This window comes from Pangasianodon hypophthalmus, chromosome 16 (assembly GCF_027358585.1).
Source record: "Pangasianodon hypophthalmus isolate fPanHyp1 chromosome 16, fPanHyp1.pri, whole genome shotgun sequence".
In the NCBI taxonomy this organism is placed as follows: domain Eukaryota; kingdom Metazoa; phylum Chordata; class Actinopteri; order Siluriformes; family Pangasiidae; genus Pangasianodon; species Pangasianodon hypophthalmus.
In genome coordinates, this window is record NC_069725.1 from 16,999,661 (window position 1) to 17,020,131 (window position 20,471).

Here is a 20,471-nt window from a genome sequence, read left to right on the forward strand (position 1 = left end):
CAAGACTGTTTTTTCACTGTTTCCCAGTGTTTCCCGGGCATAGTGATATGGTTCACACTGCGGAAAGGAAAAAAAAAAAAAAAAAAAACACTTCCGGCATATACCACGTCCACTTCCGGACGGAAGTCAAATACGAAAGCACATATAAATATTTTGAGCACTAAACCGTTGATTAGATACAAATACAGATAATGGTACTGACTTATAAAATGGTACAGGTGTTCAGCGTAGTATACAAAGTTTCCAGTGAAACAGAACGTTTTGGAACAATTGTCCTTTGTCAGCATGCATATCAACATATACATACATATATATAATGTGTGTGTGGGCATGTATACATACATATATATATATATATATATATATATATATATATATATATATATATATGTATGTATGTATATATAAATAATATACACTGATACAGCCAAAACATTAAAACCAACTGCCTTATATTGTGTAGGTCCCCCTTGGTCCGCCAAAACAGCTCTGACCCGTCGAGGCATAGACTCCACAAGATCTCTGAAGGTCTTTCACTTCACAATTCACCTGTCAATTTTAATTTTATGGCTATCGGTGTGTGTATGTGCATATATATGTATACATACAGTACCTGTCAAAAGTTTAAACACACCTTCTTATTCATATTATTGTATATTAATACTGAAGACATCCGAACTATGAAAGAACACATATGGAATTATGTAGTAAACAAAAACTTGTTAAATAACCCAAAATATGTTTTATATTTTTGATTCTTCAAAGTAGCCACCTTTTGCTTTGATGACAGCTTTGCACACTCTTGGCATTCTCTCAGTCATCCTCACGAGGTAGTCTCCTGAAATGGTTTTCCAACAATCTTGAAGGAGTTCCCAGAGGTGTTTAGTACTTGTTGGCTGCTTTTCCTTCACTCTCCAGTCCAACTCATCCCAAAACATCTCAATTGGATTTAGATTGGGTGATTGTGGAGGCCAGGTCATCTGATGCAGCACTCCATCACTCTCCTTTTTGGACATTGTCCTTTGGAAAACAAATGATGGCCCAACTAAGTGCAAACCAGATGGGATGGCATGTCTCTGCAAAATGCTGTGGTAGCCATGCTGGTTAAGTTTTGACTAAGTCACCAACAGTGTCACCAGTAAAGCACCCTCACACCATCACACCTCCTCCTCCATGCTTCACAGTGGGAACCACACATTCAGGAACCGTCCGTTCACCCTCTCTACGTCTAACAAAGACACGGCGGTTAGAACCAAAGATCTCAAATTTGGACTCATCAGACCAAAGGACAGTTTTCCACTGATCTAATGTCCATTCCTTGTGTTTCTTGACCCAAGCAAGTCTCTTCTGCTTGTTGTTTTTCTGAAGTAATGGTTTCTTTGCCGCAATTCTACCATGAAAGCCTGACTCATGCAGTCTCCTCTGAACAGTGGATGTTGAAATATGTCTGCCACTTGAACTCCGAGAAGCATTTATGTGGGCTGTAATCTGAGGTGCTGTAAATCGGCGGTTTCTGAGGCTGGTAATTCTAATAAAGTTATCCTCTGCAGCAGATGTAGCTCTTGGTCTTCCTTTCCTGGGACGGTCCTCATGAGAGCGATTTTCATCATAGCATTTGATGGTTACAATTGATGGTTCTTGAGATTTTTCCAATTGACTGACCTTATAGTACATTTCTTAAAGTAATGATGGATTATCCATGCCATAATATGGATTTGTAAAATAGTTGTAGTAGCACTAATATTATTGACTCTGTACCCACCCTTCCTCTGCACAAAACAACTGATGGTCTAAAGCACATTAAGAAGGCAAGAAATGTCACAAATTAACTCTTGACAAAGCACATCTGTGAACTGAAAACCATTCCAGGTGACTACCTCATGAATCTGATGAAAGAATGCCATGAGTGTGTCAAGTTGTCATCAAAGCTAAATGCAAGCTACTTTGGACAATCTAAAATATAAAACATATTCTGGGTTGTTTAACACATTTTGTTTACTACATAATTCCATACGTGTTCTTTCATAGTTTGGATGTCTTCAGTATTAATGTACAATGTTGAGAATAATAAAAATAAAGAAAAACCACTGAAGGAGAAGGTGTGTCCAAACTTTTGACAGGTACTGTGTGTGTGTGTGTATACATATGTATATACATATATATATATATATATATATATATATATATATATATATATATATATATGTATATATATATATATATAGATATATAGATAGATATAGATAGATACATACATACATACACACACTCAGCGTCCACTTTAATAGGAACATCTGTACACCTGCTCATTTATAGAGTTATCCAAAAATGCACAAAATTGTGCAGATACAGGTCAAGAGCTTCAAATAAAGTTCACATCAAACATCAGAAGGAAGAAAAAGTGTGATCTCTGTGACTTTGATCATGGCATGGTTGTTGGTGCCAGATGGATAGGATTTTCACACACAACAATCTCTAGAGTTTACACAGAATGGTGTGAAAAACAAAAAACACTGATTGAGCGACAGTTCTTTGGCTGGAAATGCCTTGTTGATATAAAGAGGTCAGAGGAAAATGGCCAGATTGGTTCGAGCTGTCAGGAACAATATAATAACTCATATATTCACTCTTTACAACCATGGTGAGCAGAAAAGCATCTCAGCATACATAAAACATTGAACCTTGAGGTAGATGGGCTACAATAGCAGAAGACCACAATGGGTTCCACTCCTGTCAGCCAAGAACAGGAATCTGAGGATATCGTGGGCACAGGCTCACCCAAACTGGACAGTCAAAGATTAGGAAAAAAAAATCACCTGGTCTTTTTCCAGCCTTCACCTGTCCAGTTTTGGTGTCTGCTTGATTTTATAATTTTGTTCTGCTTCCACATGATTGGCTGATTGAATAACTGCATAAATGAGCAGGTGTACAGGTGTTCCTATGAAAGTGGACGGGGAGTGTGTGTGTATGTATATCTATTTATCTATCTCTGTCTCTCTCTATACATATACAGTTGAGGTCAAAAGTTTGTATCCCCCTTTCAGAATCTGCAAAATGTTTATTATTTTACCAAAATAAGAGGGATCATACAAAATGCATGTTATTGTTTATTTAGTGCTGACCTGAATAAGATATTTCACATAAAAGATGTTTACATCAAGACAAGAGAAAATAATAGTTGAATTTATAAAAATGACCCCATTCAAAAGTTTACATCCCCTTGATTCTTAATACTGTGTTGTTACCTGAATGATCCACAGCTGTGTTTTTTTGTTTAGTGAGAGTAGTTCCTGAGTCCCTTGTTTGTCCTGAACAGTTAAACTGCCCGCTGTTCTTCAGAAAAATCCTTCAGGTCCCACAAATTCTTTGGTTTTCCAGCATTTTTTGTGTATTTGAACCCTTTCCAACAATGACTGTACGATTTTGAGATCCATCTTTTCACACTGAGGACAACTGAGGGACTCATGCAACTATTACAGAAGGTTCAAACGCTCACAGATGCCCCAGAAGGAAAAAACATGCATTAAGAGCCGGGGGTGAAAACTTTTGAACAGAATGAAGATCAGGGTAACTTATTTTGTCTTCTGGGAAACATGTAACTATCTTCTGTAGCCTCTGAAGGGCAGTATTAAATGAAAAAAATACGATATTTAGGCAAAATAAGAAACATGTGCACATCTCCATTCTGTTCAAAAGTTTTCACTATATAGAAAATTGGAGTGCTGCCTCTTTAAGGCAGCCATCGCGTTTGGTATCGAGCCAGCGACATTTTTTCATGGTAACACTCGGCCTGCATAAATTATGTTCATGACGTAGTGCAAAATACTAAATTTCTGTTAATATTTTGAGACTTGTCTGCAGATAACGCTTACATTTACTTTATTTCAGTGGACTTCGTTCAACTGAGCGACAGTTTACAAGGATACCTGTCATTAAATATTTAGTAAACGAGCTACATTGCGCCGCCGAGCCTCTTTATCAATGCAAATGCCTCTTTTGTGTGCAGCCATAGCGTCCGTCTGGAAGCTGTGAGATGAATTTTTAATTATGTATGTTTAATACAAACTGTGGGAAAGCGCGCTGAACGAGGTGAAAGGCAGAAATTAACCGTAATTCCTCTGGTAAGTTATGATCATAATTGCATTTGAGGGTGGCTTTATCTCATTTACGAGGCAAAGTAGTGATGGGAAACGAGTTTAGGGTTAATATGCAATGGTCTTAATTAGCATAATTTATATATTTATGATAAAGAGAAAGGAAATGCACAAAATGCAGCTCAGAGGATTGGCGTGTGAGGAGTATGATTTGAAGAGGCAGGTTCTTGAAGAAATGCGTGCTTAACACGAGTCAGAGAGGTTTTTTGAATGGGGTGGGGAGGCACAGAAAACCGCAACACCTGCTCAAGTTTTGACAGATGCTGAATTTTAGTGACCGCTTTCACTTCATGTCCTCTCTGACATTAACAGCAAATGGGGAAACGTGCGATGTTTGTTTTTTACGAGTTCACTTTTTATTTATTTATTTATATTATTTTTTTTACAGAACATACAGAACAACCCACGACTACGGCTACTGTAGGCCACCTTATATTAAATCGTGGTTGCGCAGTACTTGTATAATGCCCTGTTGTTTTATAGCTAATGGTACACGATTAAAATGGTTGCAGAATAAAATGCTCACGCGTCCCCGTCCCGTTATATCAAGTAACAACGAAATGTCTTAGAATAATATCTTAGAATGAATACATGTTTTTACATTTCAGTCTACCTTTTCCACCACCATATCTTGTAATGCCTTATTCCAGATTATTGAAGATTTCGTTATAGGCACGTGGAACAAGTTGTATTCCCAAACCGTGGTACGTCATGTAACTACGTAATTCACAACCCGTCGAATAATCTGGGTCAAGTGCTGATAGATAAGATATTGTATAGCTTTGGACAAAGTGAGGGATGGCCCTGCTTATTCAAATATGTCTGAAACCCTGTCAGTGGATTTTAAGTAAAGTGTAATCTTACTTTCCACAAATTGGGCATTTAAAAATTTTAAGCTTGAGCCTAAAGTCACGACATGGATGAGCATGGTGAATCCTCTCATTTCTTGCCTCAGGTGGGCTTGTAAGCAGAACACCCCTTAGTCATCATGCCTAACCTGTGATCTCATGGATGAAACTGAATGATGGATTCAGAAGATCTTCCTTCAAATGATGCACCACTTACTGTCAACGAGCAGGTATTTACTACAGGGTGTCCCAAAAGTCTCCAGAGATAGGGGAAATTAACAATTTTTAGCAAAATGTAATTTACAAAATGTATTTACAAAACAGCCTCTGCATGATTGCCATTTCTTTGTAAACACCTACAGAGTCTTCTCTCCCAACTTTGGCTCCTAGTTTGGCAAGTGTCGTGTGGGATGTGCTTGCCATGTTTCCTGTTAAAGTCCATCGCAACCTTGCGGCAGCGATCCGATTCAGCCATGGGAATTATTTCAATACGTTCTTTTTGTCAAAGGTGTTCTTAAAGGCTACCTGAAAAAAATAATATAATATAAAATAAGTGTGAAAAACTTTGGAAGACATTTTAATTTCCCCTATGTATCAAGACTTTTGGGACACCCTGTATTACAGCTGAATGATGAATGTATGTACACCCTATGCTATTGCAACATGGTTCACAGCCCCCCCCCCCAACTGAAAGTACATTTCTGAAATATGGACCAATGCTTTCCTAATATATGCAAATTAGGCTATTTTGTATCTGACAGGCTCAGTGAAAAAACGATTGGATTATGAATAAAAAATTTATACAAAAAGATTTATCATCTTAACATTGTTTATTTTCTTTTTATTTTATATTAAGAATGACTCTTCTCATTTACAAAGTAGGACTAAAAGTGAAAGCACTTGATAATTTAACCCAAGTACTTTGTTTCTGGTTCTTTCTGCTGTTACACCTAGCTCTAAGATGCAACATAAAGGGAAGGCGACACAACTGGGTAAACTAAAGCAGACATTTATTAACACAAAAACTGGGATAACAGAATCATAACGTCAGTAATCAGTGATATCAGTCAGTCACGAACGCAAATGTATGAACATGAAATATTGTACCAGCAAGTGTGTGAATGCACAAAGTCAAAATAAACAATAACCAAAGCTAAAGCAAGGAAATAGCAAACTGCCTAAGCAGCAGCCCTGACTAGTGTAAGCAGTGTGGTTAAATCAGCCACTGCAACAAGGCTCAGGTGCACGCACACCACACCCAATTACATCAACTGAACCTAAAAAAAAAAAAAAAAACACAGACACAGCACTAACTGGGTCGTAACACTACAGATTACTGTTTTTTTTTTATACTGCTTTTTTGTAAACTAGGACTATCAAGTTCCATTACAAGTAGTATTTGAATTTTATTTAGTCAAAATTTAGTTAAGAGCCTGTAACTTTTATGCTGCCACAGACAAAATGAACAGCAGTAGGGGTGGGAACCTCTAAGCACCTTGCTATTCAGTATTCAGCTATTTTAAAAAGACTGTACTGTACATTAGTCACAAAAAGCCATAGTTTAATGTTTAGAATTGCACATATTGCCTATGATCCTTGTGCCATTCAATGTACACAAATGGCTCTGAATAAATGCATGTCATTTGTTTTGTTTTTTTTCAATTATGATTCAATTAACTATAAATAAATATAAAAAAATGAATGAAATGAAAGTGATATTAGGCTACATGTATTTAGAATATTTTGCTTTTCCGCATATAATGCAACCATGCAGTCGTGGCCTACTGGTTAGAGAGTAGGACCTGTAACCCGAAGGTGAACCTGAAGGTCGTGGGGTCGAGTCTCAGTCTGGCAGGGATTGTAGGTGGGGGGAGTGAATGACCAGCGCTCTCTTCCACCCTCAATACCACGACTGAGGTGAGACCCTTGAGCAAGGCACCGAACCCCCAACTGCTCCCTGGGTGCCGCAGCAAAAAAAAGGCTGCCCACTGCTCTGTGTGTGTGCACTTGGATGGGTTAAATGCAGAGCACAAATTCCGAGTATGGGTCCCCATGCTTGGCCACTTCACTTCACTAAATTCACTACATACATTCCCCTCCAAAAGTATTGGAACAGCAAGGCCAATTATGTTTTTTGCTATACATTGAAGACATTTGAGTTTGAGCTCAAAAGATGAATTTGAGTTGATGGATCAGAATTTCAGCTTTCATTTCCTAGTGTTCCAAAACTTAGAACATGGCACCTTTTGTTTGATCCCACCCATTTTTCAAGTGATCAGAGATATTGGAACATGTGACTGACAGGTGTTTCTTGTTGCCCAGGTGTGCCCTGTTAGATTGATAGTTCAAACAATTAATAGCTCTGAATGACTAACCTTGTTTTGAGCCATGAGTTTTGCCTGTGAAGACATTTGTTGTTAAAAAGGGTAAACCAACATGAAGAAAGGCAAGCCATTTGAAGCTGAGAAAAGAGGAAAAATCGATCAGAGCCATTACACAAACATTGGGCGTATCCAATACAACAGTCTGAAATGTTCTGAAATAGAAGCAAATCACTAGTATACTAACATCCAGACGTCGAACAGGTCAACCAAAGAAAACAACAGCAGTTGATGACAGAAATGTGAGAGCTGTGAACAAAAACCCAAAAACAACAGTCAGTGGCATCATCAACAACTTCCACAGTGTAGGGGTGAAGGTATCACAATCCAACACTCGAAGAAGACTTTGACAGCAGAAATACAGAGGCCATACCACAAGATGCAAACCACTCATCAGCAGTAAGAAGCTGAAGGCCAGATTGGAATTTGCAAATAAATACAGAGATGAGCCACAAAGTTCTGGAACCAAGATTAACCTCTACCAAAGTAATGGAAAGGCCAAAGTGTGGAGAAAGAGGTCTGGCTGTATTTATCAGGAAATGAAAGTGGAAATTCTGATGTATCATTCATTTTTTGACCTCAAACCCAAATATCTTTAGTGTATAGCAAAAACAAAAGACTGGCCTTGCCTTTCCAATAATTTCAGAGAGGGCTGCAGGTACTACAGCACAGTTATGTCAAACCTATGCAGTCAGCATCTTAAGTCAAAAGAATTCAGTTAAGATTTTGACTGAATTATTCTGGCATGAAAGATGGTTAAAGATGGTGGCTGCTTATGCGGATCTTGGTTCACCTAAATCTTAATTCTAAATAAATAAATAAACAGCAATAACATTTTTGATGTGATATGTCTCAAGTGTTGCGTGAGGCCCAGGCTGAGAGAATGTGGCTCGTGTGTGCTTGAATAAAGCTAAAGAACCAAACATGACCATCATGTGAAGAACAGTAAAGCAAATTAGCCATTTTGTAAATACTTAAGGAGCTGAATTGCTATAGCAGTTTGTCAGGGATTATGTCTATAATTATGCAGAGATCATACCTCTGATACCTTTTCATGAGTCTGTGCCCATGATAGCCTCAGATTCTTGTTCTTGACTGACAGGAGTGGAACCAGTCTTCTGCTGTTGTAGCCCATCCACCTCAAGGTTTGATGTGTTGTGTGTTCCATGATTCTTTTCTGCTCACCACGGTTGTAAAGAGTGCTTATTTGAGTTACTACAGACTTCCTGTCAGCTCGAAACCAGTCTGGTCATTCTCTTCTGATCACACTCAACAAGGTGTTTCGGCCTGCAGACCTGCCACTCACCAGCTGTTTTTTGTTTTTCTCACCATTCTGTATAAACTCTAGAGACTGTTGTGTGTGAAAATCCCAGGAGATCAGCAGTATCTGAAATACTCAAAGCAGCCCATCTGGCAACAACAACCTTGCCATGGTTAGTCACAGAAATCACATTTTCCCCCATTCTGATATTTGATGTGTAGATTAAAAGAAGCTCTTGACCTGTATCTGTATGATTTTATGCATTGTGCTACCACATGATTGGCTGATTGGATAACTGCATAAATGATTGGATAAATGCATAAAGGTGTACAGGTGTTCCTGTTAAAGTGACCAGTGAGTGTACAGTCTCTGCTGAAAGTATTCGGAGGCCAGTTCTTTTGTTTTTGCTATACACTGAAGACATTTGGTTTTGAGATCAAAAGATGCATATTCAATTCAATTCAATTCAATTTTATTTTTATAGCGCTTTTAACAAAGAACATTGTCTCAAAGCAGCTTTACAGAACATAAGAAACAAAAAACATGCAAACAGTCCTAGATGTTAGACAAAATTATCCCTAGTGAGCAAGCCTGAGGCGACTGAGGCGACTGTGGCAAGGAAAAACTCCCTTAGATGATATGAGGAAGAAATCTTGAGAGGAACCAGACTCAAAAGGGAACCCATCCTCATTTGGGTGACACTGGAGAGTGTGATATGAACAATGTCCTTTCTGCATTTATGTATAGTCATGTAGAATTTTATGTGTATATTAATTTGGAGGTTGTTGTCTTCCTCAAAGTCCACATAGGGTTGGCAGCGATGCTTTGAATACCCAAGTCCTCACGAGGCAGAAACCAGCTGGAGCTGGTCCATCTCTGGATGCCTCAGGATCCTCGTAAGGTTGGCCTCTGTCTACTGGAGCTGGCACAATCTCTATGTGCCTCGGGATGGGTAGAAGAAGGGAAACAAGTGGAAAGGAATTAGCGTAGCCGCTGTTCACAATATATCATAATGTGCAATTAATCAGATGTACAAGGTTATGGTATGTATTAAGTGTATGCCTGGTACACATCGCTTTGAGGTAGAATATCTATATCAGTGACATCTGTTCCATGTGATATAATTAAATCTAGCGTATGATTAAAACGATGAGTTGGTCTAGTAATGTTTTGTTTAACCCCAAATGAATTTAATAAGTCTGTAAATGCGAGTCTTAAGTCGTCATTAGCATAGTCAACATGAATGTTAAGGTCTCCTACAATCAACACTTTGTCAAAATTAATCAGCAGGTCTGAGAGTAAATGTGCAAACTCTTTAAGAAAATCAACGTACGGCCCTGGGGGGTCTATATACGGTGGCCAGAGCAAGATATAGTAGGGATTTTTTTATGTATGTCGGTGAGTGCAACATTGAGGACAAGCACTTCGAATGAGTTAAACCTGGGTCCTGTTTTCTGAGTAACGGTAAGAAAATTGTTATAGATAGTTGCAACACCACCTCCACGACCAGTCTGACGGGGCTTATGCTTATAGGGATATCCTGACGGAGTAGACTCATTCATCAAGCCAGGTTTCAGTAAGGCAGAGTGCATCAAGACTATAATCTGAGATCATTTCTTTAACAATAAGTGCTTTCTGTGTAAGGGATCTAATGTTGAGAAGCCCAAACTTTAGAAATTGTTTTTGTTTGCTTATTTGGCCTTTTTCAGGTTTAATGGTGATTAGATTATTTCGAGAACTTTTAGTGAATTTATTCTTTGATCTCACTATTTGGGGAACAGACACAGTTTCTACAAGATGAGCTATGTGTGCACTTGTATCAGTCTGGTGAGTTGAACAGTAGCTATTATAATTGCGATCTGAGATATGACTTACCAGTCAGATGGTGCGTAGTGTCCTGGAAATGTTTTCTGAGAGGACCGCTGCTCCAACTCTGCTTGGGTGCAGGCCATCAGTACGGTAGAGCCTAGGACACTCCCAGAAAATATTCCAGTTATCAACAAAGGGTAATTTCTGGTCTTGACACCATGACTGTAACCATTCATTAAAAGCAATAGCTAAAATAGCAAATACCTCTCGATTCCTCACTGGAACGTGGGAAGCGGTGTGCTGTGTACCTTGTCAACCAGGCTTCTGAAGTCCTTCTTCAGGATGTCCATCTGCCTCAGCCTGGTGTCGTTCGTGCCAGGGTGGAGGACCACAGCTCCGATGTTTTTCTTATTGTTTCGCGGGTACCTGTGCAGCGACATCAAGAACATGAGTACCAGGAAAACAGCGAGTGCGCACCTTATGTTTAGCCATGGTAGCATGGACGTGCCAGACGATGGAGTCTTCGATGATCACCCCTTCGCATTCCATCTCGCGAAGGGGAGTGAAGCGGTTCTGGGTCGAGATCTTGGAAATGGGTGGCGGCAGAGGGGGAGAGGTCCTTGCCCGGGTCCTGGCTTGTGTCTTCCACTGCTGCTGCATCCAGGCTCCGTGGTACCCTGGCACCGGAGTGAACGAAACCTGGGCGGACCGCGTCCTTGGTGCACTGGACCTGGGCAGAGAAGTACGCAGAGTTGAGGTTGTGGGAGCGTTTGTTTCCTGCCGCGAATTTACCTGGGACAGGTAAGCGTCAGTCCGGGACGAGTCCAGCGCGGCTTTCCGTTGTCACAGCTGAGATCTGCTTCTCCACGGCCTCAAGCTCCAGATCCACCGAGTGCAGCTCGAATGTTTCCTCACCTGCACTCAAAGGCGGACACACAACTGACATAGTGTTTTATAGCAGTAGTACAACAGAGGTAATCGGTGTGAGAAACGTAAACAAACTTTGTGGTAGCTGGGCTAACGGGCTAGCGATGCTAATGGGCTAACCGGCTAGAAGCGGGTGTTCTGGAAAACAAGTAAAACTTGCGATATAAAAAGCGTTTCGTATGAGAATATTATAAAATACTATCAGCTACTACAGATACTATAAAAAAAGTTATAATATAGGACTGGATTAATATAAAAATCGAGAAATTTTTAGCTCCTGAGGCATATAATTTCATATAGGAGTAAAGGTCTGTGATTGGCTTGGCCAGTCTAATACCTTCCACTTTTTTCCCTGATGAAGTCCTTTGTTGTGTTGGCAGTTCAATTCAATTAAAATTTATTTGTATAGTGCTTTTAACAATAGACATTGTCACAAAGCAGCTTTGCAGAAATCTGGATATAAAATTTTAATTTAAATTTATCCCTAATGAGCAAGCCAGAGGCGACGATGGCAAGGAAAAAAAAATCCCTGAGCCGATAAGAAGAAGAAACCTTGAGATGATCCAGACTCAAAAGGGAACCATCCTCATCTGGGTGACACCAGATAGCGTGATTGTAAGTCATTCCACTTCTATGACTGTATACTATAAAGTCAAGCAATGCTAAATGTGTTAAAAAGAACTTGAATACAAGTATCATTAGAGCTTTAAGTTTCTTGTATCAAACTGAAGTTATCAACTGTGCAGTGATGGAGGCTTGAGTTTAAACTGTTCTTAGTAAATACTGGCTTAAGGCTATCCAAGATAGAGCACCCACAGCCATCTTTTGGGTGTCCCTCTGGTACCATCCACAGTAAATCCATGGTGATTTGTAGTCTATCCGTGCAGGGGCACCTTCAGCAGCGGTGAGTGATGTTCAGGTGAGCGAGACAGAAGTGGGGCATCTGGATGGATCAGACAGGTCTGGAGGGTAGAAGGTTTCAGGATCACTGGTATCTCAGGAGTAGATAGAGAGGTGGGGGGAATAACAGATTATTTGGTATGCTGTTGTACTATAATGGTTTAAGGTGTATATTGTGCACAGAGTGCAAGCAGGGACTCTGACAAGACTAGCTATGACAGCTGTGGCAGGTGGGGGCATGGTTTATTGGGAGTGTGGGGGAATGTGAAGTGAAGTGACTTGTGGCCAAGTATGGTGACCCATATTCGGAATTTGTGCTCTGCATTTAACCCATCCAAGTGCACACACACAGTAGTGAACACACACCCGGAGCAGTGGGCAGCCTTTTTTTTGCTGCGGCACCCAGGGAGCAGTTGAGGGTTCGGTGCCTTGCTCAGGTGTCTCACCTCAGTCGTGGACAGGCAAGCTACAGGACCAAGCCACCATCCAGAGCCTGCTAACCTCCTCCTCCACCACCTTTTCCATGAGTGCCCCTTTTGCTTTTTCTCTCTGGCCAAGATGACACCCCAGGGTAATGCCGAGGCATACCTCGAGAGGATTGAAGGTGTGTGGATGGCTGAGAGGAGAGTGGGGGCTGCGCATTCAGGCCTTCCTGACTGGAGAAGCTGAACTGGCTGCCCGTAGTCTACTACCTGACTGCCAGCTTTTCTACACGGCTGTGAGGATTGCCGTGCTTGAGCTAGTCCAATTGTCCACGCCTCCGATCCATGCCGTTGGGCGGGGGGGAATCATCCATTCACGCTGGCTGCAACTGGACCCTGCTTGACCAGAGAAATTCATTGAGCGGGTGTCACTGGAGCAGTTAGCTGAAATGGGCCCAGTGCCACCAATCCAACTTGCTGGCCAAGCCATCCAACTCGCTGAGCACCACACGTCCACATGTGCGGACCTGGGGACACAGTGAGCCCTCCTGCCCACCTCCAGGACTCCTACTACTCCGGCACTGCCTGCAGTTCCCCGGAGTTCAGCCGCACCTCCTCCCAGACATGCCTTTTCCTCACGAGCGCTGGTATGGAGGTCTGACGGGCCTGATGGCAGCAACGGCAGTGAGCCCAGGCGCATGGGGAGCATGGGTCAATTCCAGTCTCGCTCTGACCTTTTTTTTTCTTTTTTGCTTTCTCCTGTTTTGACCTTTTTCCTGTTTCACTTCTCACTGTTCTGACCTTATTCCACCAAAGCTTGATTCAAGACAAAGCTTTGGAGTGGTGATGGGAGGTGAAGGTGGAGTGTGGTGTATTCACGGCGATGTGCACACGTATCCTTTGGTGCCTCCTCACAATCGCTTATAAGGGACAAAAAAAGCACAGTCTGAAAGTGGTGGTTAGTACCCACCTTTCCTAAGAAGTAATTTTGGGCACTGATTGGCCAGGGTTTAGGGAGTTAGCTGCAGATTTAGAACTGGGTGGGTCCCGCCCTGTAGCATGGTTTGAGATCTGCGCTGCCCTGGCGGTCAACACACTTACAGGTACATCGCACAACCATCACCAAGCAAGCGGTGAGACAGCTGGTCCACCCACCTCTAGATAATGTGTTAAAGCATGTGTTCAAGCAGGTGGCTGTGATTGATGGGGAAACATCTCAGGCTGGGGAAGTGCTTACCTTTCCCCATTTTGCTATAATTAAATATCATTTATACCAAGTGAGCCGGGACACTCAGACAGGCGAAACAATGACCCAGTTGTTGGTACCGAAAAGCCACAGGGAAATGCTATTCCAAATGGCTCATTATAATCCAATGGCAACGCACATCAGGGTGGATAAAACACTAGCTCGGTTAATGGCTCGCTTTTATTGGCCGGGCATTCACAGTGATGTATGCAGGTGGTGTGCATGTTGCCGTGAATGTCAGCTGGTGAACCCACTAGCCATCCCAAATGCACCATTGGGCCCTCTCTCTCTTATCAAGAGCCCCTTTGACAGAATTGGTATAGATCTCTTCAGGCCATTAGACCGGTTAGCACAGGAATTTCATCCGTTTCAGTGTCTTTCATCCCCAAACTGACATGTTAGTGGAGTGCTTTAATCAAATGCTTAAGAAAATGATTGGTAAATTCATGCAGGAAGATAGCAGAAATTGGAATAAACAGTTGGAAGCCCTATTATTTGCAGTCTGGGAGGTTCCCCAGGCCTCCATGGATTTTTTCTCATTTGAACTATTATACAGGCGGAAGCCCTGTGGAGTGTTGGGCGTAATTAAAGAAAACTGGTAGGACAGTCCAAAAATTAAATTCAATATATTCTGGATTTGTGAGCAAAACTTCACACATTAGGTCACTTATTACGGGAAAATTGGCTCCGTGCCCAGACAGCACATCTCTACAATAGATACTCCCAACAGAGACAGTTTACATCAGGAGATAAAGTCCTTGTATTATTTCCCATCTCCAGCTCAAAATTACTTGCCAAGTGCCAAGGGCCCTTTGAGGTCACATGGCGAGTGGAAGAGGTCGACTATGATATTTTGCACACAGACAGGGGAAATACACAGCAGATATAGCACCTAAACCTCCTTAATCAATGTAAGGAGGCGATCCCTCTTGCTCTGGCGACAGCAGTGGCCAAGAGAGATGAGTTGGGGCTGGAGTGTCCAAAAACAGCTGATTCCACTCCGGTCCCAGTTGGAGACCATCTGTCATCATCTCAACCTAGGTCATTGAGGTTGCCAGGTTGCAGTCCGAATTTTCAAACGTTTTCTCCCCACCCTGGTCGCACAGACCTGATAAAACACCACATGGAGACTCCTCCTGGTGTGGTTGTGTGCAGCCACCCATATCACCTACCTGAACCCAAAAAAGGGGGTCAGAACGAATTAAGGAAAATGCTGGAGATGGGAGTGATAGGAGTCCCACAGTGACTGGAGCAGCCCCATTGTGCTGGTACCCACAGCTGATGGGGTGGTTCGTTTTTCTTTGGACTTCCACAAGATGAATGCAGTTTCTAAATTTGGTGCCTGTCCAGTGCCTGATGAGCTCCAAATCGGCTAGGCGTGGCTTGTTTTTAATTCAATCCTGGATTTGACCAAGGGCTATTGGCAGATTCCCTTGTTGAAAGTCCAAGAAAAAAAACCCAGCATTCTCTACACCGTTCCATTTACACCAATTCGTTACACTTCTGTTCAGGTTTTTCGGGGCACCGTCCAAGTTTCAGAGACTAATGGACCAGAAATTATTAGTTGCACACTGGATGACTCCCTGGCTTGGTGGGGGTGCTGTGGCAGGTGAGGACATGGCTTAGCGGGAGTGTAAGGGAATGAGCAAAAAAACGTGGCACACTTGTCTCTTATTTGTGGATGCTTATTTAACATGCTGGTTTCTTTCTTTCTCTCTCGCAGTGAGTGGGACTGTTGGGTGTGTGTGTGTGTGGGTGATAGCAGAGCTGAGCTGAACTAAACTGGACTGAATCAAACCGCTAGAAGCTTCAGAGTTTTTGTGTATTTTGTTTCAGTGGTTTGCCTTTTTCCTTGTGCAGAGGCAGGGACAAATAAAATAAACGATCCCCAGTCAAATCACCCTGAGTCCGCTGTTTCCCTGAGCTGCGTAGTGTCATAACAGCATAACTAGAAGGGAGAGCCTGGAGGTAAGACAGATATGAGGGTGCCCTAGGACATAAAGTGACCAGCCACTCTACCATCAACAAACCTAAGCAAATAGTAGCAAATAGTAGGGGGGAGACAATATCCAAACATCCCAGTTTACCAAAACACTCTATGCCCATAAACCTTCCAGATCTGCACCTTTACCTAAGAAAAAAAGCTATTGACAAAAGGCTTGACTAAACAAATTGGTTTTCAGCCTAGACCTAAAGACTGAGTCTGTGTCTGAGTCCCAAACAATAAATGGAGCGCTGCTTCATAACTGTGGGGCTTTGTAAGAGAACGCTCTGCCTCCTGCTATAGCCTTCATTATTCAAGGTATGAAAAGGAGCCTGCACATTTTGATTGAAGTGTGGTGGATCATAAAATCTAGTGTGGTGGATCATAAAAGCGCAAAAGTTCGCTGAGGTATTGCAGTGCATGACCATTCAATGCTTTATAGTAGTAGTAGTTTTTTTAAGGGGTGATTTCCTCATATTTTCTGGTTCTAATAAGGACACTGGCTGCTGCATTCTCGACTAACTGGAGCTTGTTTATGCACTTATGCACTTAGAGGTAACAAAAGCATGAACTAGTTTTTCTGCATCATGTAGTGACCTTATATTTCTTATCTTAGCAATAGTTCTGAGATGAAAGTAGGCTATCCTACGTAATCAGAAAGCTTGCTTCTAGCTGCCTGTGGTCCTAGTAGAAGTAGTTTTGTCTTGTCGGAATTAAGTAGGAGGAAGTTACTCAGAATGTGGTGTCCTTTACACATTTTTAAACTTTATTAAACTGGTGTATCTCATCTGGCTTTGCTGAAACATATAACTGTGTGTCATCAGCATAACAGTGGAAGTTAATATCATGTTTATGAATAATTGTACCCAGAGTTAGCATATATAGAGAAAATTGCAGTAGGCCTAGAACAGACCCTTTTGGAACACCAAACTTTACTCTAGTTTGCATAGAGAACTCACTATTTACATCTTCAAACTGATAACGGTCAGTCAAATAAGACCTGAGCCAGGAGAAGGCCATTCCCTTAACTCCAACAATGTTTTCTAGTCTCTCTAGAAGAATGTTATGATCTCTGGTGTCAAAAGCTGCACTAAGGTCAAGCAACACTAGCAAGGAGACAACCCTGATTGGAGGCCAGTTGTAGGTCATTTATCACTTTAAATAGTGCTGCCTCAGTACTGTGATGAGGCCTAAATCCTGATTGAAAGATTTCATAAATGTTATTCCTATGCAAGTATGCGCATTGACTGACATTGACTTTAAGTATTCAGTTGCTTGATCAAGTTCTGCTGGCTGCTGTGATCCAACCAAGGTTGATAACTCTGGTAGAATATTGATAAAACTATGTACAGTAGCTGAAGTGAATATATGTTTGATGCGATAGTGTGGTGCATATATTATGACAAAGACACATTTTAAATTAGATGAGGTAATGATCTGAGATAACTTAAGACTGGGGTAAAGGGACTGTAATTTCTATATTTAGTCTGAATATTAGTATTAAATCAAGAGTGTGTCCACTGTATGAGTGGGTCCTATTACATCCTGATTAACCTCTACTGAATCTAGAATAGACAAAAACACAGCAGGTCTTGTGGATTATCAAAATGAATATTAAAGTCTCCTACAATTAATGGTTTGTCCACAGGGGAAAAAAAATAGGTTTGAGATGAAATCTGCAAATGCACAAAGAAATTCAGAATATGGCACTGGGGTCTGTAAATATTAATTAGTGGAAACACTGGGTAGACTTTGTAGCTACATATGTTAGAATAAAGAACTTCTTTCATGTATAAGGAACATCAAATTCATGCCCAGGTTTTTGTGTGATGCCTAGAATATCATTATAAATAACTGCAATGTCTCCTCTTCTGCCAGTTAGATGAGGGTGATGTATATAACTGTAGCTGTATGCAACTGGTGATGTATGCAACTGTAGGAGGACTAGCTTCATTTAATGCTACATGCTTATTTGGTTTAATCCATGTTTCTGTTAAACATAGTACATTAAACTCTTGATTGGTAATGGTTTCATTTACAGGAAGCAGTTTAAATGCAAGATATCTGTTAAATACTAGATACTTAAAGTGCTTCCTGTAAATGAAACCATTACCGATCAAGACTTTAATGTACTATGTTTAACAGAATATTAAAGTGATTCAAATCAAAGGTGCTGGCTGTGCATTCAGTATGATCTAATTTTATGTTAATTAGGTTACTAAGACAAACTTTGTGAGATTTTCTACATTTTTGTTTAGATCGGGGAACAGACACAGTGTCAATATGGTGGAACCTGACTGACAAATCAAAGCTTGCATATGGTCAGTTTAGCCTGCTTTTCTGCTCCCTGGCCCTGGCAAGAAATGAGAGCAGCACCTTCCCAAGTGGGATGGATACCATCCTACTCTTAAAGGCCAGCCTTGCCCTCAAAATTGCTCCAATTGTCAGTAAAGCCCATATTATTTTCATCGCACCATCTGGATATCCAGCAGTTCAGTGACCATAACCTGCTGTAAGCTACACTGCCACGCTACACTGGGATGGGGCCAGAACATATTACTGCATAGCCTTCACTAATTTACACACCTCTACAATCTCTGTAATCTCTGACTGATGAAGGCGTATATCATTATAATCAATAACTATCTTTGAAAACATATGCTTGCCTAAGACCCTAAGATTACCTGCTATGTCTGGTTCCCTGGCACCTATCTAGTGCTGCTGGTGCCCCTAAAGACCTAGCTAATTTCACATGCCATAAGGTAGAGTTTCCTTTAACCTGGGCTCATTCAGGTATTCAGCTGGTGCTTCACTGAGGAGAACAAAACCTGTTTGACATGTGAAGTGGACAGAATTGGTTCTCCCATGGGCGTGCCTTAGTATTAGAATTGGCTTTGCGATTATGCCACAGAGTCATCACCCATTCACCCCACTGTGAGGGCTCTAATGCCAGAGTTGGGGACTTGCGATCCAGAATTTCTGCTACTGAAACGATGCTGCTCTTACTCTCGCTAACCCTCTCTAGCATCTGGATGCACACCTCTAATGCTGCAATCTTCTCTGTCAGAGAGCTAACTGATATACACTGATCAGCCATAACATTGAAACCACCTGCCAAAACAGCTTTGACCCCTCAAGGCAAGGATGCCACATGACCTACGAAGGTGTGCTATGGTATCTGGCAGCAAGACTTTAGCAGCAAATCCTTTCAGTCCTGTAAGTTGGGAGATGGTGCCTCCATGGATCGGACTTGTTTGTCCAGCACGTCCCACAGATGCTTGATTGGATTGAAATCTGTGGAATTTGGAGGCCAAGTCAACACCTTGAACTCTTTGTCATGTTCCTCAAACCATTCCTGAACTTTTCGCAGTGTGGCAGGGTGCATTATCCTGCTGAAAGAAGCCACTGCTATTAGGGAATACTGTTGCCACGAAGGGGAGTACCTGTTCTGCAACAATGTTTAGGTGGTACGTGTCAAAGGAACATCCACATGAATGCCAGGACCAAAGGTTTCCCAGCAGAACATTGCCCAGAGCATCACACTGCCTCCGCTGGCTTGCCTTCTTCCCATAGTGCATCCTGGTGCCATCTCTTCCCCAGGTAAGCCACACACACACAGCCATCTACATGATGTAAAAGAAAATATGATTCATCAGACCAGGCGACCTTCTTCCATTGCTCCCTGGTCTAGTTCTGATGCTCACGTGCCCATTATAGGTGCTTTCGGCGGTGGACAGGGGTCAGCACGGGCACTCTGACCTGTCTGCAGCTACGCATGCTATACATGGCACTGTGTGTTCTGATGCTTTTCATCTAGCTATGAATTTTGTCAAAGTCACTCAGATCCTCATGCTTGCCTATTTTTCCTGCTTGCCTATTTTTCCTACTGACTGTTCACATGCTGCCTACTATATCCCACCCCTTGACAGGTGCCATTGTATTAAGATAATCAATGTTATTCACTTTTGGTTATTGGTTGGTTATTGGTTTTAATGTTATGGCTGATCAATGTACACTTAGCACAAATAACGCTACTCCTACTGAACCCTAATCAACACACTGAATTAGCTGAATGTTAATCGTTGAAGCTTTATTGAGATTATTTTAGGCAGAGCAGATGTGGATGGCCTCCGCTTGCTGTCTTTAGCTGAAAAAACAAAAGCGTTCTTCTAGAAAATGAAAAGGTGGCAGAAGGAGAAGGTGAAAAAGAAAATAAAAGAAAATGATGGTGCAAAATTATTGATGAAAAAAGGAAAAAACAGTATTGTTTAAACTCAGAGACTGGCAGGAAACTCCGGGTAAATGATTTGAAAACAGGAACTCCGTTGCCAACAGGAATAAGAATATAAGAAGAGGCAGTGTGTTTTGGGTCAGTGTCTTGCTGCATACTGACGTTCCTCCCAATTAGATTGGATGCATTTCTCTGTAAATTGGCAGACAAAATGTTTCTGTAGACTTCTAAATTTATTCTGCTTCAACCATCATGAGTTACATCATCACTAATGGAAAAAGCCTGTTCCAAATGCAGCTATGCAAGCC

At 41.5% G+C, this 20,471-nt stretch overlaps 1 protein-coding gene across 7 annotated transcripts in view; it reads left to right on the forward strand.

Moving 5' to 3' along the window:
* Positions 1–507: 507 nt before the first annotated feature.
* pou6f1 (POU class 6 homeobox 1) overlaps positions 508–20,471 on the forward strand; it is a 40,073-nt gene continuing 20,109 nt past the window's right edge. Inside the window, exons 1-3 of one of the 7 annotated variants that reach the window (XM_053240726.1) lie at positions 3,167–4,121; positions 5,110–5,232; positions 8,732–8,816. In XM_053240726.1, the coding sequence (XP_053096701.1) occupies positions 8,814–8,816 (3 nt within the window). In that variant the 5' untranslated portion in view covers positions 3,167–4,121; positions 5,110–5,232; positions 8,732–8,813. The other 6 variants (XM_026920394.3, XM_026920395.3, XM_034311789.2 and 3 more) reach the window with 6 other exon arrangements.